The 26,781-nt window shown below is 41.5% G+C and overlaps 2 protein-coding genes and 1 long non-coding RNA gene across 4 annotated transcripts in view; 1 reads left to right on the top strand and 2 right to left on the bottom strand.

The window, feature by feature from the left end:
* Positions 1 to 4,609: 4,609 nt before the first annotated feature.
* On the bottom strand, positions 4,610 to 9,845 carry c11orf58.S (chromosome 11 open reading frame 58 S homeolog). The gene is given in 5 exon segments (NM_001093296.1): positions 4,610 to 5,327; positions 7,756 to 7,865; positions 8,351 to 8,411; positions 8,724 to 8,807; positions 9,722 to 9,845. Coding segments are annotated over 5 exon segments (567 nt in total). The 5' UTR covers positions 9,788 to 9,845; the 3' UTR covers positions 4,610 to 5,081.
* A 730-nt stretch (positions 9,846 to 10,575) lies between these two features.
* The window catches only part of sox6.S (SRY-box 6 S homeolog), a 229,099-nt gene continuing 212,893 nt past the window's right edge, over positions 10,576 to 26,781 (top strand). The window contains exons 1-3 of one of the 2 annotated variants that reach the window (XM_041591130.1): positions 10,576 to 10,745; positions 18,806 to 18,878; positions 24,425 to 24,588. The gene's annotated coding sequence lies outside the window, so the exon portion shown is untranslated. The remainder of the gene's footprint in view (positions 10,746 to 18,805; positions 18,879 to 24,424; positions 24,589 to 26,781) is intronic. The other variant, XM_041591131.1, reaches the window with a different exon arrangement.
* On the bottom strand, positions 21,684 to 24,430 carry LOC121393195. Its single transcript, XR_005960827.1, has 3 exons — positions 24,248 to 24,430; positions 23,799 to 24,066; positions 21,684 to 22,267 (listed from the first exon to the last, which is right to left on the bottom strand). It is a non-coding gene; the product is annotated as an uncharacterized LOC121393195 (long non-coding RNA).

Genomic DNA, 26,781 nt, shown 5'->3' with positions numbered 1-26,781 from the left:
AAAAGGTAAGGACGAGAAGCATATTGAGAACTGGAGGCCGATTGCCCTGCTCAATACAGATAGAAAGATTCTCGCAAAGGTTATTTTCTTTCGTTTAAGTTTATTTTCAAGCACTTTATTGTCTGACTGTCACTTCTGCACTGTGAAAGGGCGGAGCATTTTTGGAGCTGTCTTTACCATTAGAGAGGCTCTGGAATTATGCAAAGCTCATAGGTGGGGGAAATACTTTCTATGTTTAGATCAGTCAAAAGCCTTTGATAGGGTGAATCACCAGTACCTATGGGCTGTTTTGTCTAAATACGGTATCCCGGGGCAATTTATTAGTTGGATAAAAGTTTTGTACAAAGGGGCAAGAAGCTTCCCACTAATTAACGGTTGGCAGGGTGAAGACTTCCAGGTTGGGGCAGGAGTAAGACAGGGGTGCCCTCTGAGTCCTTTGCTGTATGCATTTGCGTTAGATCCCTTTCTTAGGTCGCTGCAGGAAGGTAACTTAGAGGGTATCTGTGCACCCAGTGGTCAGCGCCTTAGGTTGGTGGCCTACGCGGATGATGTGACAGTGGTTATCTCAAAGCCTGAAGAGGTGGAGAGAGTCTCCTGTTGCATCAGAAGCTACTCAGAGGCCTCAGGGTCTCTGGTCAATAGTGAAAAGTCGGAAGCTTTGTGGAGTTTGGAGGATGAGCCCAGTTTTGAGTTAAGAACCTTCCCTGTTGCCTCCTCTCAAGTAAAAATACTAGGGGTTAAATTTGGGAGGGAAGATAATGCCAGGCTAAATTGGGAAGAGAAGTTGGATACCGGTTTGGCAAAAGTTCAGCGTTGGAAAGGGTGGAAGCTGACCTATAGGGAAAGTTAGCCTTATCAAGACTTTTCTGATCCCGTTGTTTTTGTATGTGTCCTGTGTGTTCCCTTTGCCAGAATCTTTCTATGCTCGAGTCTATAGCTTATTCTTTCAGATGATCTGGGGGAATAGGCTAAACCCAGTCAAAAGAGGGGTAATGTTCCTGCAGAGGAAAGAGGGAGGTTTGGGGATGGTCTGTCCTGTGACCTTCTTTGGTGTCATGTTCCTAAAGTTTAACTTTGGGGGTCTTACTCAAGGAACAAGCTCCATGTGGGAAAGTTGTTTCAGGTCTTGGGCATCGTCTTTTATCATGGACTGGCTGCAGGGTGGTAGGGCGAAAGAGGTCCGTGTAAGACAGAGCTATTTCCCACCACACATTGCCCATGCCCTTAAACTGATAAAGAGGTGGGACATTGGGGCAGCAGAAATTACATCAACCCCAAGGAAGCAAATCTATGCCAGGGTACTAACATCCTTCTTTACTGTCCCACTGGCTATAAGAGACTGTACCAGCAAAACCCTGGAGGAGATACTAAAGTATTTAAACAGCGTGAGACCCCCCCCAAAACTGTTTGATAACTCCTGGCTGACACTGCAGGGCAAGTTGTATGTGTGGGGCAACATGAAATATCTAAGTCATGTAAGAAAAGAGTGTCCCTGGGGGTGTGGGGTGGAGGAGAGTCAAGAGCACTTTTTGGTGGCTTGTTCTGTGTCAAACAGTTTATATGAGGGTGTGCTGAAGGTGTTGGGTATTTATAATATATGTGCTAATGACTATGCAGAAAGAGCCTATGGGATCATTCATAGGAAGCACCGCTTTAACCAAGAGACTGTATTTATTATACTGTCAGTCATTCGATATGATCTGTGGTCTATCTGATGTATGAAAACCTTTGGGAAAGACAATGAATCAATAGACCAAACAATAAGGAAAATCTTAAGGGAAATTGTGTTTATTAAAGTGAACGAGATTCAGAAAAAAAGCCTGAATGAAAAAAATTGGATGAACTTTGATTTCTCTAGGTCAAATTCTTTGTAAATAATGTACATATTGTAATATAATGCCATTTTGATATACTTTGATTTTGTTATGCTTTGTATTGTTTTTTATTTTAAAAAAAAAAAAATCCCTATCTTATCCCCATTGGAAGCAACAGTCCTGCCCTGCTGGCTGAGATTCTATCACAAAAATTCTAAAAAATGACTAAAGTTGTGCAAAAGAACTGGGTCCATGCAATAGTTTAGGAGAGAGAAATATTAAGTGTAGGAAAGTACAAGGAAAGTACATAGTGTGGCCTCTGGAGTTGAGAAGAAACAGGCGGTGCCGTCTGGTTCTGCATTCAGTCCATAATAATGTATGCATGGGCTCATTTTCCCCATTCAAAAGGCAAACACTTTTATTGGGCGCAAGTAGCAGGAAAATCTTTTCACAGCAACTCAGTACAAAGAGCGAGGAGAGAAAGTAACGCACATCACAGTACCTGCAATTCTGTTTGAACAGCCGTATTGATTGGCTCTGACCCGTCTCCACTTCTCTCTCTATTATTTGAAAAGGTGCGTCGGAGCGAGGATCAACCAAATAGACTCCAGATGAACTTTCCCTGTAACTCATGCACTTATTCCTTTAGTTCAAAGGCTGCAAGAGAAATTTTAAAGGGCATTTTTAATACATTGCCTGTTGAGGGAGTCTGTGTGATAAACACGGGGTGAATGTTAAGCTGCTGGTGGGAGAGACAACAAGAATGCAGACATTTTGTCACCGACAGGGAATGGGGAACATTGGCCCTGGCACCACTTCAGCCATGGTACAGTATCTCTGACTATGAATTGTATCTTTCAGGCCCATAAAGCTTATTCTGCTATGCCTACGGAACACAAGGGATAGTTATGGGCACAGGCAGGCGGTAGGCCAGATGATCCTTATGCACATTAATTCATATTGGGCCACAGGTTCGGATTTATCCTTGAGCCTCTTTGTGTCCAGGATTTTTCTAGATTTAGCACCATTCATTCTACTTTCTATTGTAATATGAAACCCAGACCAGTGGCATAACTATAGTCCCCCATATGGTGGCAAAGTCTACAAGATTACACCACAGTATCCCTGTTGCAGGCCACATCCAGGGACAGGCCCCCTGGTTCCATGGTAGGTATAATACTGACTCAGACCCTGCTAATGAACATCAGCCCCACAGCACGATGGGAACTCCACTCATTGAAGGGAGGCTCAAGAACAAAAAAGGTTAATGTCCTACAATGGTCAAAGTCCAGAGCCTGATCCACCATGGCCTCAATCTGAGGTGCAGAAATGACATCTGAAGAACCTGAAGCAAATGGGCCAAAGTCTCTTTGTGCAGAGCTGGCAGCTACTCACCCCTATATACAGTATAATATCAGAGCACAGGCTTTAATAAACAAGCAACATATTTCAACTTTTTTTTTTTTTTAAAAACTTTTGCATAGATCTGATCTTGTGAACTCATCTAAGAGGCCATTTGACACACCCAGCTCATGCTGAAGTGCACCCCAAATTTTAACCCTTGCGTAATAACAGCAAATACACAGAAATGCTGCTATCCCTTACATATTATAATTAAATATACCCACCTCCTACCCCTGGCACAATACCAAAGAGACTGAGCAGAATCAATCAGGAGACTAAATAGTAGTAGTAGAATTATCATGCTATTTCTGAGTTTTATTTTACTTTATGTTATACTATTCTCTATGTCTTACCCCATCTATATATATTTTTTCTAGCGTTATGATGTGGGGCTAATTTTTCTATCTACTTTATCCCCCTAATGCAATGTATTTCAATATAGTTATTGTCTTGCAGCAAACTGGGGGTTAATTTATATTATTGTGCATTGGTGCCTTGTGGGTTAAATGTTTTTAGGGGTAGGGTTTGTTTGTGATTTAAACCATAGTGTGGATGGAACTTATGTGCTTTTGAGAAAGTGGCGTTAAGCCTATGGTTCTCTAATTGTTCCTATCATGATGTGCCGATTTTAATGGATCAATACATTTTTGGACTTTTATTAATACTCCTGACTTCATTCCTGTGGTGCTCCGTGTTTCTACATACAAGTTTGACTAGCTAGTAGTGGACTAGACTTTCTAGTGACTTCTATGTGCATTACACCATGGCCTCTGCTAATTGAACCCTATTATAATTATAGGGTGCTGCCATTCAAAGGCTAGAGTGGTTCCTGATATGGGTGGCCACTTAGTATCGTTACAATTGGGTGCCCTGCAACTCCAATGCCTCCAGAATCTGAATATTCTTTTCAGGCAGACCAACTACAATCCTTACAGAATCTATGGCAGCATAGCTATTCCCCTGTACTAAGCAGAATTCAGGAACAGCCCACTAAGTATGCTCATAGTCTGTACAGAGAGATACCATAAAACAATGGCAGCATAGGTATTCCCTGTACTAAGCACAATTCAGCAGGAACAGGCCCCTACATTTGCTCATAGCCTGTACAGAGAGATACCATAAAACTATGGCAGCATATGTATTCACCTGTACTAAGCACAATTCAGTATTAACAGCCCCCTAAATTTGCTCATAGCCTGTACAGAGAGATAGATCATAGAGAATAGCAGGTTTGCAGATTACAGAGAATTTTTTGTAGACATGGATATTTAAAAAACACACAGATAAACACTAAATTGCCCTGTAACAATAAAGTTACAGTTAAAACAAAAAAGAAGAAAAACTCCACACAAGAGAGGCTTTTTTTTTTTTTTTTTTTTTTTTTTTTTTTTTTTTTAAAAAAATAGGTATTTTTTCACAACTTACAAGGATGTCAAAAAATACACGTACGAAGTCTGTTTACTTGACACAGAAGGATTCTTAATGAGATTATCATCACCCAAATACTATTCTTGACATCACTTAACCCCTTCAGCACAAAGGGGTAAATACAAGCATTTTACTCCAATAGAATGCTCAGCCCATCCTGTACTGAAAAGGTTTAAATGTTGACTAAACATAAAAATTGAAATATCCCAGTTCTGGCATCACAGAGAGGCGAGTGTTGTGCTACTGCAACCACTGATGTTTCAGCTTTTTTTCCAGGTCACTTTGATATTCGCTCTCCTTTAAAACTGACCGACTGATGGACTGAGTGGAGGAGTGAAAGGAGTTTGGCTTTGATGAAGGTGCAGGTGATCTCTGTAGACACACACTGGCTTGACCCATGATCCTGGGATTAACTCCTTCCTGTAGAACATCACATTAGGAGCCGGTTGACTTGACAAACAGCATTTTGTAGTTGCTCTTGCCATCTCTGCTGTCTGGAAAACTGTCCTTTTCATTTGGTTTTGTCGGCTTCTGTTTGTCTGCAGCGGTCTCCTCCTCTGAAACTGACTCGCTCTCACTCTCCTCCTCACTAGAGACCTCATTGCTGGACTCGGACTCGCTCTCTCTTTCAGGAGGGTGCTCAGGAGGGGGCGGTGGGGCTTTCTCTTGTGTGGTTTCACTCTAAAAGAAAATAATAAAAGCAAATTTATTCTAGGACAACAATGGGCACGTTTGATTTTAGTTTAATTACTTTGTTTGTTTTGTTATTAATGTTTTCAAAAAAAAAAAAAAGAAAAAAAAAGAAAATTGATCTCCAGCACTTATTTTATTTAGGTGTGGTGGTAATTGTGGAAGTGTGAACACAGCCACCCATCCCAACAGATTTTAGATTTCACCTAATGTACCTTCCTTTTGTATATATTCATATATGTATGTTAAAAATGAACACTTTAGACCTCTGTATACGTAAATCAATAGTTTATTAGTTATGCACTTATATACAATTTCTAACAACATGACTGTACCTGTAAAGTGAAAATAAAGTGAAAGTAATTATTTATGTGTGCTGGACTTCCAATAAAAAAAAAAAAAAAAAAAAAGCTAAATTTATTGGAAACATTACACTCTTTTTTACATAGGCAGGGCAAATTTAATCAAAACTATAGTATTCCCAAAACTGCTGTACCCTTTACAAACACTACCATTAATGCTAAAACAGAACGATTTAAAGGAAATGCATGTACTTTTTTGGAACTTTATTTGGAATGGCAAAAAAACAAACAAACAAAAAACGTATTAGCATGTTAAAACTACAACAGCCGACAATGCACGGAGGTTTAAATTTTTCCAGACATCAAACAATACAATACAGCTGCACTTACAAGAATCTTAGTGGATTGGCTACACTCTACTTACATGATGTGGGACATAGATATGTGCTTCACAAACCCCTTAAATTTAACCAGTGTACTTCACCTACATAAGCAGGAAATCCCACAAGATATATTGAACAACCCATTAATAATGTATACTTGGCAGGTATGGCACATTCTACAAAATAAACATAATCTAAACTCCCACCACTCCCTACACTGTACTTTCTTAAATAATCAGGAATTGAAAATAGCCAGGCCTCATACTCCTTTATGAGATGGAAAGCTATAAAGCATACAGATAACAAACACTCCAAAAGGCATCTGACCTTCCAAGCGCTTCAGGAAAAATCCCCAATTATACACTCACACAATATAGCATTCATGAAAGTTATACAAAAAAGGTATGCAGTTGTCAGCTTTAGATTGGGACAACCTCCTTGACAGACTCTTGGAAAAAAGGGGAAAAGGTAAGGGAGCTATTTCGCAATATTATAAGAGATAATTTGATCTATACGATTATACCAAAGGAAAGGAGGGTGTCGGAAAATGACACAATGGTTACCAGACTTAGACATGGAGGACATCCTGGAGGCACTGCATAAAGGCACTCCCCATGCCCTCTTATAGATAAGTTTTTTTAAAAAAATTCACTGCTCATCCTACTCCCCTCTAAAATTATACAAATTAAATTGTGGCAATATAGCAACTGCCCAGAATGCAACCAAAAGGGTGCAGACTTGTTCCACACCCTATGGAGTTGTCCATTAGATTCGATTTTTCTAACGCAAATCTTCTTACTTATACCCCAATATCCCCAGAACGGGCCACACTAGGCCTCACAACACGACGTCTATCTAAACTAACCAAAAGCAGCAAAAGATTAATAATTATAATCTCAGCAGTAGAGAAAAATCTATTCTTTAGGACTAGGTCAAACTGCAGCCCTCATCCATTTATCTCTTTATGTCCAAATTGTCTCATGTGGATCAAACAAAATAGTATGCTGCTTCAAACAAGAAAAGTACCACTTTATTCATAATGTACACTGTTTGGGTCATGATGATACTCTCCACTACTATATATTTACAAATTTTAAAAAATGAGAGGAGGGAGGAAAGAAAAAAAGGGGAAAACTTTTTTTAAGGATGTCAACCAATGCAAACTGTAAAACTGTTGTACTACTAATTGCATGAACCTACACTGCATATGACATGACATGCCTGTCTATTCATCAATAAAAAAGATGTTTAAAAAAAAACAAAGCAAATTTATAAGGTACGATCATATGACAGGGTTATACATGGATCTGCATACAAATAGAGATCAAGGATTCAGTTTGGGCTTGGGATTTGGCCAAATCCAAGTGCCTGGTGGAACTGTATCTGAATCTTTAAAATCAAGTAACCGCAAACCACACGTGCAGTTCCTTTTAACCCTTCCACACCCTAATTGTCGTATGTAAAGTAGGGTTCAGGATTTGGCCTCAATGTTTCATGAGAATTTGGGATTTGGCCAAATCTCAAAATAGTGTATTCAGTGCAACCCGAATACAAATCTCATCCGGTATAGAAGGTAATGTGTATATTTAATGTAAAGAGGGTTCTGTTCAATAGAGTTTATAAATTTTAAACATTAACATCAAAATAGAGAGGGAAGAGAATGGGTATATACACACACAAAACAAGGACCAAGGGGCTCTTATTCCATTCTAGTTGTACAAAAGTGCTATATACCTCACTAAATCCGAGGCCACAGTGTCTCCGGTTCCTCCCCGACATGGAGCTGTCCATGCTCTGTTGATACTGGTGCTCAAGCTGATCACTTATTTTCTTATCCTCTACCCCTGAAATACAACATTCTCTGTTACATTTGATTCAATGCAGATCCAGTGAGACACTCCACTGACCCAATGTGCTTAGCCCTACAATTAACCATTTCTCCTATTGTTCATTTAGACACAGGCACAATGCAGGTACCAGTGATTGTGCTCAGAATCACCGGGAATCTAAACCTTAGCCATGGAGAGAAGATAAGGAATGGATCAGAGATTTCTAATACAAACAAAGGAGACATTGAAGCTGGTTACAAATAGACCCCCACTCTAACTGGCCACACAGGGTGGTACCCTATCACTGTCATTACCCGAGAGCTCACACACAAGCTGCCCACATATGAACAGCTCCAGACTGCAAGGGGACCTAGGAATGACTGATGGACAAAATACCATATTAGAACAACCAACCATTATCTAAAATAGAGGGCTTTTGATCAGAGACTCAGACTGTTAATCCCTCTTAATGTCAGGAAACTTCCACAGCACACACCCACCTGACCGGAAATGCGATGTGGATTTATGGTCACCGATCACCAGACGCCCAGTGTGTTCTTTCTAGAAGAATAAACAGAACAGGGACACAGAGCAGATAATCAGCAGTACCAGGCCCAGGACATGTAATGTTACTAGTGACTAGTGAATATTTCTGGCCTCCAAACCTAGTTGGTAAAAGAATGCTGAGTAGTCAGAGCAGTCCCTTTGTTATCAGTTTATGTTATACACGGACCCGAAGTCTCTATAAAGTAAAGTGTAGACAATACAGAGCGCACTCCAAGCACTAGGGGTACATAATGCTTCAAGGAACCAAACACGGACCCATTTCAGTTCTACAGCTCATTCCCCAAAAATCATAAGTATAACACTCACCTTCCCAGCTCCCATCAGCCGCAGGAATTTCTGCTTCCTTTCTTCATTCCCCAGGTCAGCTTGTTCCCAGCTGCCATTATCAGACTGTAACACAGAAGCGCAATCAAATCATTCACTGCCATTTATAACTGTCCAACCACATGACCCGGCTACTGTCTGGGCCCTACATAGGCCCTCACTAGCTCCCACATACTGTAATTTCTAAGGGAAACAATATGGCACCTCCCTCCTACAATATGTATAAATACAAACATACAGAGAAGGAATGTTCTGGGCACACACTAAGCTATACCCTCATACTGTATTGTCTAAGGGAATCAATATGGGACCTCCTCCCATTTGTATAAATACAAATATACAGAGAAGGAATGTTCTGGACACACAATAAGCTATACCCTCATACTGTACTGTCTAAGGGAATCAATATGGCACCTCCCTCCTCCCATATGTATAAATACAAATATACAGAGAAGGAATATTCTGGACACACAAGATATACCCTCATACTGTACTGTCTAAAGGGAATCAATATGGCACCTCCCATACTGTATGTATAAATACAAATATACAGAGAAGGAATGTTCTGGACATACAATAAGCTATACCCTGAAACTGTACGGTCTAAGGGAATCAATATAACACCTCCCTCCTCCCATATGTATAAATACAAATATACAGAGAAGGAATGTTCTGGGCACACAATAAGCTATACCCTCATGCTGTACTGTCTAAGGGAATCAATATGGCACCTCCCTCCCATAGGTATACATACAAATATACAGAGAAGGAATGTTCTGGGTACACAGTAAATACAGCCACAGAGAGAAGGAGAATCAGATGACAGGAGCAGGCAGTCTCAATGTTTATGTCGGTAGCAGACGATTGTGAAGCGCAGATGTGGGATGGGCCAAAGAGACACTAGGCCCAGATAAATCCACGGACTGGAGAGGCCCCTGGGCTCTACTCAGCAGGTATTGCGCTCCTTAATCTGGATTTACCTCATTCTCCCTCCTGGCTGCGGGTCTCTTGCTCCCCCGCTGGTACCTCTCCTCCCTCGCACTCATTTCTCCGGTTCTCAGCGATTTCGCCAAACTGCAATGCTATAGTTTTGAGGAAAATATCTCCAGCTTCCGCCGCGCACCGGAAATGACGTGACCTCGGCAAGAAGTTCAGCTCATGCGCACGTGTGAAAGTGAGTGAGGACGTGAGCGCGTGCTGGGTGGGGCGGTGTGATTGTGTTAAGGCTCTTCCCAGAACTAAATAGGGTCTCAAGGGCACGGGTACAGGGCGAGTTACCGACAGGGAAATACTTGGTGCCCCCTATGTGGGGGTCATTTTTCTAAACTGAAAAACCTTATGGTGTTCCCCCCTGAGGTGCAGGGCATCAAGGGACATGTCTCTTGTGAAAGAAAAGCTGCTATTGATGCACTGTTTAGTTCCCCAGGGAGCCGTGTATATATATAATAAATATTGTATCCAGAGCTTCATAGAGTCCCTGTCGTGGGGAGATTACACTGTAATGTCCTGCGAGCCCTCAACATATGCCTCAGCCAGTTATTTAGCCCCCCCCCCCCGCCTGTGACAGAAACTCAGTTCCTCCAGCGGAACCTCTGTGGCAAAACATGGAGAACCAGGGCCTTCACTGCCCACAAAGCCAAAGGTTAGAGTGTGCTGTCTATGGAGCAAAGTAACATCAAAAAAGTGTTTCATTTTACTGTCAGCTTGTCTGTATGTGTGTCTCTGTGTGTGTGTGTGTCTGCCTGTCTGTTTGTGTGTGTATTTGTGTCTGTATTTGTATGTGTGTCTGTTTGTGACTGTCTCTATATTTGTGTGTCTGTTTGTGTATGTATGTATGTGTGTGTGTGTCTCTGTATGTGTGTATGTATGTGTCTGTTTGTGTGTGTGTGTCTGTGTGTGTGCATGTCTGTATGAGTGTGTGTAGGCATGAATCTGCACCAGAAAGTGCACAACTGTAACAGGAATACAGCTGAAGAGAAAAGACGGGATAGGAGTACCCGGCAGGTAAATACTGCATCGAAATACTCACATACTTCTCTGTGTCTGTCAGTACAGACACGTCTGGCCAGAAGGGGTTCATCTCCCATTTGCTGTTTATTATGTACTGTATGGCAAATATGTAAAAATACGATTCTAATTGTCCCTCTGCTATAGTTCCAGGGGTACCCAGGGCACAAATAAGCACTGACCCCAAATCTCCCCCTAACTGGCCTTCAAGCTTGGCCCCTTTAGCTCATAACAAGGTTACAGATATATAGAAACATTGGGGTTACAGTCACCCTGCTATAGTTCCAGGGGTACCCAGGGCACAAATAGGCACTCACCCCAAATTCCCCACTAACTGACTTTCAGACTGGACCCCTTTAGCTCATTTGGGCAGAACATACAGAACCAGGGTCCCATTGCTGCCAGTGTTTAACCAGCTGGCTGGTAAAATTGGTGCCTAATGCCAGTGTTATTAATAGGATAGAGAGATAAAATTATAGGAAGGCTGGTATTCATTTCCAGAAAAGGTGGCACCCCTATAGGTTAGGCCTGTACAGGAGGCCTGTGATTGCTAAGTGGGTTTAGTTGCCCTTTAAACAATCTCTCAAGATACATTCCTGGTTCTTTATAGAAATATATCTAAATCTGTTGTGTGTGCGTTTGCCACATTATCAGCTGTTGCGTTCTATAAAGGGACGCAAAGAAAACACAATTGGGGAGCAAGGGAACATTTATGAAGCTTTCTGTGATGACAGAAGCAAAGGGAGCTAACACTACCCTGCCCCCCATAACAAAATAGATTTCTTGAACCACCAGAGGAACTCCTGAGGGCAAGTTGCACTCGGGATAGAGCTGTCCCTAGCTGCAAGGGGGGCCCCAAAGAGACAGATTTATGTAAAGGACAAAGAGATGAAAGTGATACAAAAACAAATGATCCTTCATGTTACAGATCCCTGAGACTCTGCACATTCCTCCTGCCTGTTTCCTCAGTATTATCTGATCCCATCAGGGCTAAGAAGCAAACATAGCTCTGTATGCTGAGAAGAACCATTTGGGTCATTTATATAAATAAGTATATTGTACACCCCAGTCCTAAACTAATCCTCGCTGTCATGGCTGGTTGTTTGTTCCCTGTATCTACACCTCTTTCTGCAGCACTTCCTTATGTTCCCTTTCACTCTCCCTCCTAATCCTTTACTGTAATTGTCCCACCGCCCCTGTTGGGAGGTTGTTCCCTGTATCTATCTCCATCATTATGTTCCCTTTCACTTTCCCCTCCTATTCCTTTACTGTATTAGTCTCACTGCCCCGGCTGGGAGACTGTTCCCTGTATCGATTCCTCTTTCTGTAAAGTTGTTCTTCCTTATGTTCCCTTTCACTCTCCTCCTCCTATTCCTTTACTGTACAAGTCCCACCACCTCTGCTGGGAGACTTCCCTGTATCTATCCCCCTTTCTGTAAAGTAGCACTTCCTTATGTTCCCTTTCCCCCTCCTATTCCTTTACTGTATTAGTTCCACCACCCCTGCTGGGAGACTGTTCCCCTAATCCAGTGTTGTCCAAGTTCTGTGGTACCGAGGGCCAAAATGTTACTGGCCTATGTGGAGGAGGGCCGATAATAGAAGTCAGTGTTGACCACTCCCCCTTTTAGACCACACCCACTGTAAACCACACCCATATTACCACAAGAACTTTTAAGATCATATCCACATTAACAGTGGTAACACACCAAAAAACCAAATGGTTGGTGCTCACTGCAGGGAAATACCTCACAACTCATATGTGAAAAATTTAAGTCATCCATATACCTCATCCTCCCCTGTAGGTAATACAACAACCCCCCAACACATGATTAAACACCTAAGGGGCCCTTAACAACAATTTCCAATTGCTAACAAACCCCAAGAAATCCATCATATTTTTACCCCCAATCTGTACCTATGAATACATCATATTGCCAAAATTTGTATCTGTTCCAGCAGTAGCCAAAAATCCATCATATTGTCCTCAACATCTGTGTACCTGTGCCAGCAGCCACCATATTGCTCCATGTACCGGAGCCAGCAGCAGCAAATCCCTTATATTGCCCCCAATCTGTACCTGTGCCAGCATCAACCAAAAAATACACACTATTGCCTCCATATATGTACTTGTGCCAGCAGCAGCCAAATATCCATCATATCATCTGTTTACCTGTGCAAGTAGCAGCCAAGATATTGCCAACAAATATGTACCTGTGCCAGCAGCTGCCAAAAGGGAGCTGGGGAGTGATTCTGTCTGGTTTATAAAGTTGAAAAACTATTAAAGGCCAAGCAAATCAGGGTTTAAAAGAGAAAGAAAGGAAATTCCCCTTAAAAGTGTGCCCCCCCCTCCTGCAGGGAGGGAAGGCAGAATAGAGCAGTAGACAGGGAAAGCTAGCATTCTAATATGTACTACATACAGTGACACAGTGCTGGTGCCTCATTAGCATTTTGAATAAAGTGTGAACAGGTGAACAATGTGGGCAGTTTCAGTCTGGGTCTCAGGTGTGAACAGTACAGGGCTTTAGGGGAGTGAACAATAGAGGTGTCACAAGTGTCAACAATACAGGGGGATCACAGGTGTGAACAATACAGGGGATTAGTCTGAATTTGAGGTTTAAACAATGCAGGGGCCAGTTAATCTCTGTAGTGATACCTTTTAAAATTTACATATGGTAAACAGACACAGCATCTGGGGGGCCACATGCGGCCCGTGGGGCCAGTTGGACAGCCATGCCTTAATCTATCCCTATTTCTGTAAAGAAGCACTTTGTTGTGTTCCCGTTCACTCCCCCCCTCCTATTCATTTACTGTATTACTCCCACTACCCCTGCTGGGAGACTGTTCCCTGTATCTATTCCTTTTCTGTAAAGTAGCACTTCCTTAAATTCCCTTTCACTCTCCCTTTTATTCCTTTTCTGTATTAGTCCCACCGCTCCCACCACTGCTCCCTGCATATATTCCCCGTTCTGTAAAGTAGCATTTCCTAATGTTCCCTTTTCCCCTCCTATTCATTTACTGCAGTGCTGTCCAACTTCTGTGGTACTGAGGGCCAAAATTTTACTGGCCTATGTGGTGGAAGGCCGATAATAGAAGTCAGTGTTGGCCACTCCCCCTTTTAAACCACACCCACAGAAACCACACCCATGTTACCACAAGAACTTTTAAGATCATATCCACATTAATGGTGGTAGCACACCAAAAAACCAAATGGTTGGTGCTCACTGCAGGGAAATCCCTCATCACTCATATGTGAAAGATTTAAGTCATGTTAAAAACATACCCTTAAATCCATATGCCTCATCCTCCCCTGTGGATAATACAACCCTCCAACACATGATTAAACACCTTAAGGGCCCTTAACAACAATTTCCAAATGCTAACAAACCCCAAGAACAAACCCCTAACAGGCTTACATCCCACAGGTAGCGTAGGGCAAGCAGAGAATGGCACACACAAGCAGTACTGGGCAAGCAGAGAATGGCACACACAAGCAGCACTGGGCAAGCAGAGAATGGCACACCCAAACAGCACTGGGCAAGCAGGGAATGGCACACACAAGCAGCACTGAGTGAGCAGAGAATGGCACACCCAAGCAGCACTGGGCAAGCAGAGAATATCACACACAAGCAGCACTGGGCAAGCAGAGAATGGCACACCCAAGCAGCACTGGGAAAGCAGGGAATGGCACACACAAGCAGCACTGAGTAAGCAGAGAATGGCACACCCAAGCAACACTGGGCAAGCAGAGAATGGCACACACAAGCAGCACTGGGCAAGCAGAGAATGGCACACCCAAGCAGCACTGAGCAAGCAGAGAACGGCACACACAAGCAGCACTGAGTAAGCAGAGAATGGCACACACAAGCAGCACTGAGTAAGCAGAGAATGGCACACACAGGAAGGGAAGGCAGAACAGAGCAGGAGACAAGGAAAGCTATCATTGTTAATATGTACTACATACAGTGACACAGTGCTGATGCTCATTAGCATTTTGAATAAAGTGTGAACAGGTGAACAATGTGGGCAGTTTCAGTCTGGGTCTCAGGTGTGAACAGTACAGGTTGTAGGATGTGAACAATACAGGTGTCACAAGTGTGAACAATACAGGGGATTATGTTCCCTTTTCCCCTCCTGTTCCTTGTATCTATCCCCTTTCTGTAAAGTAGCACTTCCTTGTGTTCCCTCCTCCCCTCCTATTTCTTTACTGTATTAGTCCCACCACCCCTGGTTGAAGAGTGTTCCCTGCATCTAGTCCCCTTTCTGTAAAGTAGCACTTCCTTATGTTCCCTTCTACTCTCCCCTCCTATTCCTTTACTGTATTAGTCCCACCGCCCTTGCTGGTAGACTGTTCCCTGTATCTACCCCCTTTCTGTGAAGTAGCATTTCCTTATGTTCCCCCCCCCTTCCTATTCCTTTCCCCTCCTTTTGCTGTTTGTTCAGTGCTAGGCTATACACTACACCTGTTACTGGCATAATTCTATTTACTAAGGGCCCTGTACTAATGGTAACCGTCCATTGCACAGTACCAGTAAGTGGCACTTTTCCTTTTAGCACCAAAGAGTCTATTTTAACCTGTTCTTTGGTCTGGGGCAAAGTTGGACTCTAGGCAAAGATCTGTTATATCTAAATATTTATAATGCCAGTGTATCAGAGTCCATTGAAACCCAGCAGGTTAATACTCACAACTAGTGATGGGCAAATCTGGCCCGTTTTGCTTGGCCGAAAATTTGCATAACGGCGAAAAATTTGCCTAAATGCATCGAAGTGTATGGGTGACAAATGTTTTTTGGAGGCACAGGGCAGTGCAACACATTTTTTCTTTCACCCATCGCAGTCTATCGGCGTCATTTTCACAGTGGAACTTTGCGAAAAATCGCTCAACATATCCAGCAGGGGGTGCCCTAAGCATTTGGATCATTGTCTAGGAACTAGGATATTTTGCCTGGGAGTCTAACCCACTCATATAAAGGAATGTTGTACTCGAGGTTTACACAAACTAAGGTTTATAGACACATTGCATTTTAATCGGTTGTATTTCTTTGTTATATATATTCTATAATGCATGCAGGCGTTACTGTTTGTGGGAGATCATAAATTCAAGTTTTTCAATTTAATGTTAATATCCTTTATTTATATAGTGCTGACATATTCCTACACGGTGCTTTACATACATTATACATCATACATCAGCCCCTGCCCAGATGAAGCTTACAATCTATTGCTATAGTAGGGTGACTGTTACCCCAGTGTTTCTATATATATGTAAACTTGTTATGAGCTAAGGGGCCCAGCCTGAAGATAAGTTATGGGGAGATTTGGAGCAAGTGCTTATTTGTGCCCTGGGACTATAGCATGGTTAATGTTACCCCAAATGTTTCTAGTCCCTAAGAAAAGCACAAATATTGTCCCATGTATTTTGCAGGCAGTTTTTTTACTTTTCTAATTATAATTTGAATAGGGTTCTGATTTGGTTTGGGATTTTCTAATCCTGCATGAAAGATTTGGAATTTGGCATATCCCCAAAACAAGTATATTTTGTTTTCTATAGGAAAGTGTCACTAGAGCTTCTGCTGATAAATCACATTGTTATAAAATGTAACTTTATTAGTTAGAGAGATTAGAGGAAAGGAGGTTCCATGGTAAGTAGGGAAAGGGGTGTCACAGGGAGAGCTGGGAAGTTGTAGGGGTTTCTCTCTAAAGCAGCTGTACTGGCAGATACTGTACATTAGGTAGGTACAAGGAAGGGTAGGATGCCTTTTTATTTGTTCTGGGATTAGAAATCTCTATCAGAACTTCAGATTGATCCTTTTTTTCCCTTTAAACCGTATTTATTACCGGCTGGGTAGAATTGATTCGACGGTTCTGTGTCAGACACCTGTGATTTGCTGCTGCACTACCTAAATAAATAAGGCTGTTCCTAAGGGACAAGAGAAGAATTTGAGTTGAACATGGGACAAAGTGAAGGCCATAGTGATTGCACAGAAACCCCAAGGAATGCAGCTCTCTGCCCCCTCGCCCCACTGACACGTGTCACTCCAAGGGCCCTAACAATGCCTCTATTCGACTCTTTTCATGGGGATGCTGGCATATTTGGGAGAAGTGCTCCTGTGTAGTGTTAGTACTTAGGTGCCTTTCTGCCACATGACTAAGGAGCTTTGTTGGTTCTTTCTAAGGGAACACAGTCCTCCCCTTCTCAATAGTTCTATGTGCATTCAGAGACCCTTCGAAAGACCCTCCACAACAGACTCTGCCAAATGTAAGAATACAGGAGGTGAATTCACCTTTCCCTGCCGAGACTCCTCCAGAAGAAAGGCCCGTCTGTGCCTCACACTTTGAAGCCGGAGCTGTTAAACCGTACAGAATATTTCCCTCAATAAATCATTATAAGAAACTAAGGTACAATTATCCCTGTGCAATGGAACTATTCCAAATACTCATTTATGTGGTTCCACTCCAGCTTTCTCTCTCTTTCTCTGTTTCACTTACCTTCTTTTCTCTCTTTCTGTCTCTCTTACTGTCTCTCCTTCTCTATGTTTCACACACACACTCTCTCTATAATAGGTGCCTAATATATGGGTTCAGAGACAAGAGAAAAGTGTTAGAAGTGTTACTGTCTGCTCTGCTCTCATTTCCCTACAGAAATATGAATTGGTAGCACTAGATAGATACCTAATATATAGAGACAGACAAGAGGAAAGTTTTTGAAGGGTTACAGCCTGCTCTGCTCTCATTTCCCTGAGATAGTGGTATATCAGAGCGCCAGTTGGATCAGAATTGGAACAGTCAGGGTGAATTCTGGGGTCTTCCAGGGGAAATTCTTTTCCATAGAACACTGTCAGTGGAAGAGGAGGAGAGGAGCCTTAGACACCAGCAGAGAAAGCATATCTCCCTCTAGAACAATGCAAATATAAAGATACTGCCTGCAGGGCACACAAGATGGTTGGGCCACTGCACCATCAGCCTTAAACTTGATGGACTTATGCCATTGTGTCATTTTACTGCAAGTGGGCAGAGTGGATGGGCATTATCTGGTGCTGCCATGGTACAACAGTCTGATACCAACCTGTACAGAACACCATGTTATCATCTCTGCGCCCCCTGGCACTCTGTTTCTGGCTCTGTGGTTGGAGTGGAACGCGGCTCATGTTGTGGGGAATTATTTATTATTCGGACAAGTCCACAGTTGTTTTGGCTCCACTGAATGTGGTTTCCTCAGCCAGGGTCAGTGGTTGAGGTGCCAGAAACAACACAAGTGTGTGGAATAGTGCAGACACGTGCTATTCCCACTTCATCCAGCAGGTGGGACATTAGCTGTTCCATGTGCCATACTCTATAGGCCAGAAATGTTGTCTTGCAGGGCAGGCAATGGACACACAGATTCCATAGTGTGGCCCCTCAGCTGCCTGTGAAGTGCAGCTTAATATTAGGCTGGGTGTAACTGCTGTGGGCCCCTCTATACTCCCTCTATAATGATCTGTATCTCACACATATATTTATATTGTATATCAGTCAGGAACCCCACTGGCCCCTCTATTCTCCTGAGCCCCCAAAACTTGGGGATAATGATCTGTATCTCACACATATATTGATATTGTACATCAGTCAGGAACCCCACTGGCCCCTCTATTCTCCTGCACCCCAAACCTTGTGCAGAATGATCTGTATCTCAGACATACAGGCAAATAGGTGGGAGGCCACTAAACCTTTTTATAGTATTTGTCTCATGAACATATTAATAGGTGAGTTTATCATTATTAATCTTCTTGCTTTGTTTCAGGCTTGCACAAGTCTCCATTGTTTTTGAGCAAGGCTTGCCAGAATCTGAATATATTCTTGTATATGCCACAATATTTCCATCAATCAAGGAGGGGTACTGGTGGCTATAATTTGAATTAAACTGACACTAATATCCAGCTTTGGGCTTCATACAAAGAAATGTTTGTGGCCCCTGGGTGGCAGGATCCTGGCTTGTATATAATAAGTTAATAAGAATCTCCTGAATTTTCACTTTATTTTTACATAAATTTTGCCATTTTCCTTTCTCTCTCCCCCCCCAGATTATGTGAGTGAATGTGCCACTGCCTGCTGGGCCACTCATTCCTGGGAACACAAAGTGACTGCAGAGTGAAGGTATGAAAGCCCCTATTCATATTCTCACCATTGAGCCTATAATAATGATATCATTGTAACACTGGCTGCCATAATATAGTAGGTGCATTTATGGCCTTAACACTATACCTTTCCGTGAGCCAAGCTGGACGCTCCGACCCATGTTTGTGTTGGAAGCCAGTTCTCCCTCACACTGGAGGGGACTTTGTTTCAGACAAAAAAAAAAGAGAAAAACTTACAAGTAGGGGGGGAGAAAGATTTTATTGTGCAGTTTGTGGCATTAGCTGAGCTGATGTTAATTGTGCTAATTGTATTGATGAGGGTTTTTGCAGACGTGGAATCCTCATTATTATAACTATGCAAAACGAGCCGGAATAGAATATTTTTGCAGTTCCTATGACAACCATGTCATGAGTTTGATGAAGATGCAAAATCTCAAAATGGGAATGAGCTTTATGCAGTGGCCTTCTTTCTGGCAATGATAACTTTCTTCATGATGAAATCCTTCTTGTCTCTTCATCCTTCATTCCAATGTCTCTAACAAGTTACACAGTGCTGTATAAACACTGTTTATTAGTGTTCCTGCCCCAGCAGAGCTTGCAGTCTAAGTGCTGTCACAAGTACACACACTAGGGTAAAATGTATCTAGAGCCAAATAGTTTGCCTGTAAGCTTTTGGAGTATGGAATGAAACTGGAGAAAACCACTCAGATACATAGAGACTCTTTGCAGGTAATGTCCAGGTCTTAATCGAACTCAGGACCCCAGGGGTGCAAAGCAGCAGTGCCACCATTTTGCCCATATTTCCCTACTAGCCTTTTCCCTAATGCCCTATTTAGTGAATACTCACCCTTCCATCCTGGTACTCATCCACTACTATACATCAGCCCCATACTATATTGATAATCACCCACTCCTATTAGCTACCCATTTCTCACATACCCTCCTGGTGCCAAGATCCTCCCTATCCTGATACCCATCCATCATTGTCCTCATTGCCACCTCCTATTCTCCCAGTACCTACCTCCCACACTCATGTTAGCAGACGCACCCATGTCCAGGAAACCACCCCCACTATACATTAGCCATCCATGACTAACCTTGTACCCCTCCGTACACTATGGACATACCTATTTCCCTCTGCCCTGGTACCCACCCATCACTGCCACCCATATTATCATGGCACCCATAATTGGCACCCATATTATCATGGCACCCATCACCCACTATCCTATTACTCAGTTTCCACTATATTCATGTCCCTTCTATCTTGGTACTCCCTTTATCTCTTGCTGTGTGTGTGTGTATGTATATATATATATATATATATATATATATATATATATATATATATACCAATTATTCTGAGACCAGCACTCCCTGTTGTAAAAGCCAAATTGGCTTTTACAACAGGGAGTGCTGGTCTCAGAATAATTGGCGTATACATAATTACCGTGCACCCCTCCCTTTGCTGAAACTATTTGCCTTGGAGTGCGGATCCTCATTTGGAAGGAGATATATATATATATATATATATATATATATATATATATATATAATATATATATATATATAATCCAAAAACTTGCCCCTTCACTGCTGCTATACCGTGTGCCCCTTACTTATGATCAATATAGAACCGCTTTTCCTTATTCTTCTTTGCATATACTTCTGCTTATATTTCTGCCATATGCTATATTTCTTAGTCATGGGTAATTTGTTATACAAGAGGGAGATAGATAATAGATAGACAGACAGACAGACAGAGACAGATAGATAGATAGATAGATAGATAGATAGATAGATAGATTGAAAGATAGAGATACAGACAAAGAGAGAGGGAGATAGACAGATAGATAGGTAGATCGATACAGAGACAGACAGATGAATGGATAAATATGTAGACAGAAAATAAAAGTGGGTTAATAAAGGATGTGTAGATAGACATAGAAGGATGTATGGAATAATCAGTGGTAAACGAGGGAAATATTGAAATAAATCGATATAATGGAAATGATTAAATACATAAGAAACAAGCACTCCTCGCCTACAGCCATACTGAATATCTGTTTGCAGTGGATAGGTGGGTAGGTGTGGGCAAACATAGAGAAATGGTCTAAGAAATAAAAGATAAATAGATTTTATAAAAGGCAGATAATTAGATAGATAGATAGATAGATAGATAGATAGATAGATAATGGAAAAAGTTAGATAGCAATAATGTAATTGATTTATGCTACACATACTGCCCATTTCTAGCTAATAAAATTAACCAATTACTCTTCTTTTAAAAACAAAAGTATGAAATGAACCAACATGTGTTAATAACCCAGCATTGATATTGCCTCTAATCCTTTACCTAAATTTCTTCTGCCTCCCCATGGCATTGTATCCCTCTGCAGGGCTCCCTCCTTTTCCCCTCTCCCTGTGCAAACAAGAGCAAAAGTCATCTCCCCCCACCCCCCGGGGCACTTTGTTTGTCGTTCAGCCTCTGCACTTCAATGGTGTAAAACAAACGAGATCAATTAACGGCTTTTCAATCATTTATTTTGCTAAGAAGGATTGAAGAAAACCTTACAGATCGCAGAAGTGAAACAATATGGTTATGGTTCACAGACCCGATTAATTAAGTTAGAGATTAACGAAAATTTACTGTGTTAACTGAAAGTATTTTTCACTTTCATTGAAAAAGAAAAAAATAAATTTTCCCCCAAATTAATGAAACCAACAACGAAATATGTGCACAGAACTTTGTATTCCTTTTTTTTTCTTTCAATTCTGAAACTCGTTTCCTTCACCCCCATCAGCTTATTTGCAACACTTTCCATTCAATTTGATCCCATCCCCGCAGCATTCCTCTGTCTCCTTCTTTCCTGAAAGACCCGCACTCCAACAAATATGTGTAAATTGGATATTCCCTGAATTATATATCATCTTATTTAGTCTTCAACCCGTTCCTTTTAGCAAAATAAAACAAATAGAAAGAACTCGCAGCTCTGAAACAATCCCAACAATAAGGATCAATTTTTACATACAATTAGTGAGATATAAAATTCTATTTCTAGTAGATAATGTTCACTTAAGTACTAACGAAAATGAATTTACTTGCTAGATTTTTTTTTCCATCTGACAAAAAATAAGTACAAATTTGAAAACTGAAAATGAAAATAATTTAAAATTAGAATCTAAAATACCCACTAATTGTATTATTAGTTAATAACCATTTAATAAACATTACACAAAACAGAGTATTAAATAATATATAAATAAATAAAAAAAATTGTTCTTCATTTCCACATTACAATATCCAGTGCATGCGGGTGTATAATAAACAAAAGCAGAAAAACACAGTTATACAATGCTTAAGACGCTGATGATCCATCACCTTGACGATTCCCCTTTTTTCCAGACCTTAATTTGGGGAGGAAAATAAATTAAAAAAAAGTAATTTGGGGCACTCTGAAATAAGAACACTGTTGATGAAAATCAGTATCATAATATAAATGTTATCAGAAAACAAGAACAATGAGATTAAAATAATAGACAATATTCTTTGGTGTAAATTATAAATATTTTTATATTATATTATAACGGAATGTCTATAAGTGTGGGGGTGTGTATATATATATATATATATATATATATATATAGATACAGCTGCACCCACTGACGCCTGAATGGAATTAGGATTCTGAGGGTCTGCTATGGGCACAGCTATCACCCCCATCTTCCTCTTTTGCATCAGACAGCAACCCCCTTTATCTAATGTAAAATAAATATAATTTCATCATTTTTTGGGGGGGGGGAGTTAGTTACATATTGTTAAATGCAACCCCCAAAATATCTGAATTAGAAAAAATATATTCAAGTACATTTTAATGGAATATTTTTCAAACCCCTGATTGTATCTTTTTTTTTTTTTTGGTGTTTGTTTTTCTGTTTCCTCTTTCTGTTTTTCTCACAAAAATACAATGTTAAAGTGTGTATATATATATATATATATATATTTATTTATATATGAGCAGCCATAGACATGATTGCTGGGGGGGTGCACAATTCATTTATTTAGGGATTTTTTAGGGAGAATTTTGGAGCCCAGTTGTGACTTCTATAGCTAGAAATTTGGGATTTGGTTAGTAGGGAGAGTAGGGGTGTGTGGGTGCGTTGCTTCTGAGCAATGCCAAGTGGAGGGTGCCTGCAGCTAACAGCAACCAAACAATATCAAATTATAACAGAATATAAATACACTGCCTGCTAATTATTTATGTATTTGGCACAAATCAACCAGACTACCCCCCCCCCCCATCAAATCTGGACAAAAAAAAAGTGCTTTAGAAATTTTCAGTTCCTTTTGTCGTTGCTGGTGGAACAATACCGGGGGCTGTCAGAGACTTTAGGAAGAGAACAGAGGCAAATAGAAGACAAACGTGTTTCCAGCTGGGCTGTAAGTGTCCAGGTCAAGTCTGGCTCTTTATGGCTGTGACCTCAAGGTGGCGTTTGAAGCACATGGACCCGCCAATGCCAAGCCGCTCTCTCCCCACAATATCTCTTTTTATTACAATCACAGCCCCCGAGTCAGTTTTACAGCAGCACAGTTGTATTACTGGAGTCTTTCTGACTATTCCAAAATGTGCAACATTGTATCAGTTTTATTGCAAGGCAACGGTAACACTTTATGATAAAGGCAAGAAAGTCCTGAGTTTAGAAAATTATGTCATAAAATGCTCAATACAAATAAATGGCAGCAATTAAAACTAATAAATTGATGAGCAAGTTACTGTTCGCAGCAGTAAATAGAATTGTATCAATAAAAGACAAAATAAGAGAAAGTGAAAAACATCATAAAAAAAGAGAAGACATGAATGAAATTAAAATGGTTCTGTGGCTGAAAAGGGAGGAATAGTGTTGGCAGCTGTAAAACTTGGGGTGCATGGTCCCTTACCTGTTGGGGTGCAGAGAGAAGCAGAGTCCAGTTGACTGGATGTGATTCCAACACCTCTGACTCCAGTTTTCCCAGTATAAGGTCCCATGCCCAGTCTGATAGCCGAACAGTGCAGCAGATTCTCCATTCAGCATACTGAAGTGTGTTGGAATCCTGGCAGGTGGGAGCTGATCTCCTCCTGTCCCCATGCTCAGTGCCAATGCTGGGTGTAGGCTGTGGGCACAGGAGTTCATGCCCATGCCAGGTAGAATGAATGGCAGCCTGTGTGCTGAGTGGGAATATGGTACAGAGACGTGGAGAGAAGAATTTTATATTCATGTTACATGACACCTACCCAGCACAGACATGGTAATGCCCAAAATGCTCCTTAGTGGCACAGGCAGTGACGGTAGGTAGCCCAAGGAGAGAGAAGTGCAACTTTTATTATGAAATAAAATAAATCCACTCACCATTCAGTGTGTGCCCCCATGCCCCGGCAATAAGTGGCGCTGACTTTCTATAAGAGTCAGAGATTTACTGCCTCTGAGACCAGGCACAATTTGAATAATGTATTTTTTTTTTGCCGTACTGTGCAGCCGACTGCATCTGGGGAGTCTGATATGACGTGGAGATATTTTTTTCCCCAGGAACAAAGGGAATATGAAATTGTAAGGAGAGAGCAGAGAGGCTGTCAGATGAGATACAGTGAAGGTGTATTCAAGCTGGCACTCCCACCCCCATCCTTGCTCTCTGAAGCCCAGTGTGACTCTTCACTTAACACAAACAGCTTTTCTTCTGAGCCTGTGCCACTGTAAGTACCACCACCTTGTTGTCTGGCAGCATCCATTTGTGGGGCTATTGTCTGGGCTGGCGGAGGGAGGCAGAGAGTGTGCCAGGGCTGGGCCCCCCCCCCCGGATCTCTGCGCACCTTTCTTTAAAAAGTTCTCATTGCCGCAGAATATTCTGCTTTTTTCTAAAAAAGACTTCTCGCTAGTGGATTTTTAAAAGGAAGTGATTTGCCCCCTTTTCCTGTATGTTTGATAACAATTTTACTTTTATTTACTTGTTTGGTGAAATTTGTGGAGTAGGAGGTTTGTCTCCATTTGTGCAACAGGAAACTTTGTGCTTTTGTCTTATCTCTTTATTGTGACCCCCTAACTGTATGTCCTGTCGTCTAATGATGGGGGGCTCAGTTGTCAGGACAATGGATTTAATATTCCCGTGCCACATTCATTCATGGGCAGAGCTGGAAAAGGAATAAGAACGTGGCAGTCTGTCTGCTTATTGGTCTTTTTCTGTCCACCTGCTTGTACAAGTGTTAGTCTGATGTTTTTCTGTCCACCTGTGCATCAGTCTGTCTGTGTGTTTCAGTTCCATTCTGTCCAACTTCATGCGAGTGATTGAGCCATGTTGTATATGGAGACAAGGTACAGCGATGCCTCTGCCTGTGTTTTTTTTTGTTGATTTGTACACTGGTGTGTGGCTCAGCATCCCATGGATAATCAGGGTGGGTGCAGAAGTTATTACTTGGAGGGTTGTTGCCTTGTTCTTAGCCATCGGTACAAACATTTTAGTGTGATTTGTACATTTGTACAGTATAAACACACAACGCATGGGTGCCATATTTATATCTGATTATTTTTTGTGTGTGCAAAGCGAATTAGTGTTTTGTGTGAATAAGGCACATGGTGTGTGTTTGTGTATTTGGGTGAGTGTGACTTGCTTGTGTTGGTGAAGGTGCTGAGCCCAGTGAGGTGATATGTGAGTGAGAACACGGATGTACAAGCGTGCGGTGCTCACTAGCCACAAACAAATCAGATCAGCACCAGTCTTGGGTTGTGATACCCCCATCTGCCGGATCTTATCCACCAAGGACAAGTGCACTTTTAGGTGGACATTGTGGTACCCATTGGGTAACTAATAACGCTGCTTTTGTGTCAGGTTTTGATAGTGACATTGGTGCCAGGCTTGTATAGTTGTGTCTCCATGTGCCAGTGTTTGTTACCACCCTTGGACAGTGATAATCATTGGTGCCAGCCTATTGCCTTGTGCGAGTTTGGTGTCAGGCTTGAGTAGTGCTAGTTTGCAATTGGTCTGCACAGGGATGCCTATGTACCAGTGACATTATCAGATAAAGCTTTCCCCAAGTCTAACTGATCCTTTGGCACTGAGCAGAGACCCGAGCAGAATGATACCAAACGCCCCCCAAATTTAACAGGATGAGACAATATATTTATTATTCATTGGTGTACTTTGTTGAGAGAGAAGTATCTGTGTATATGGGAAGTGGACAATTATCTTTATCTCACCCATATCCTATGTACTAGCCTGCCATTATATAAACCTCACCCATATCTTATGCACCAGCCTGGCATTATATTAACCCCACCCATATCTTATGCACCAGCCTGACATTATATTAACCCAACCCATATCTCATGCACCAGCCTGGCATTATATTAACCTCACCCGTATCCTATACAATAGACTAACAATATATTATGTTCACTCATATCATGTCCTACTCCTGCATATATCTTATGTACCAGCTTGGCATCATATTAACCTCACTCATATCAATGCACTGGTCTGGCATTATCTTACACTCACCCGTATCCTGCCTAACATGCCAGTATATTATAGTCACCCATATCCTGTCATTAAACTGGCATTATATTACACTCACTTACCCATATTGTATGCACCAACCTGGCATTAGATTACATTCACCATATATTATTTATTAGCAAGGCATTATATTAATACATTATATTATTATATTAACCTCATCCATATTCTATGCACCTCTTTGACATTATATTACAGTCACCTATATCCAATGTCATTATATTACACGCTGTGCATCGGTCTGACAATATCTTTATTCTTTGCACCAGCCTGGCATCATACTAACCTCACCCATATCCTATGCACGAGCCTGGCATTATATTAACCTCACCCATATCCTATGCACCAGCCTGGCATTATATTAACCTCACCAGTA

Source organism: Xenopus laevis, chromosome 4S (assembly GCF_017654675.1).
Source record: "Xenopus laevis strain J_2021 chromosome 4S, Xenopus_laevis_v10.1, whole genome shotgun sequence".
Lineage (NCBI taxonomy): Eukaryota > Metazoa > Chordata > Amphibia > Anura > Pipidae > Xenopus > Xenopus laevis.
This window is presented reverse-complemented; position numbering and strand designations above follow the sequence as displayed.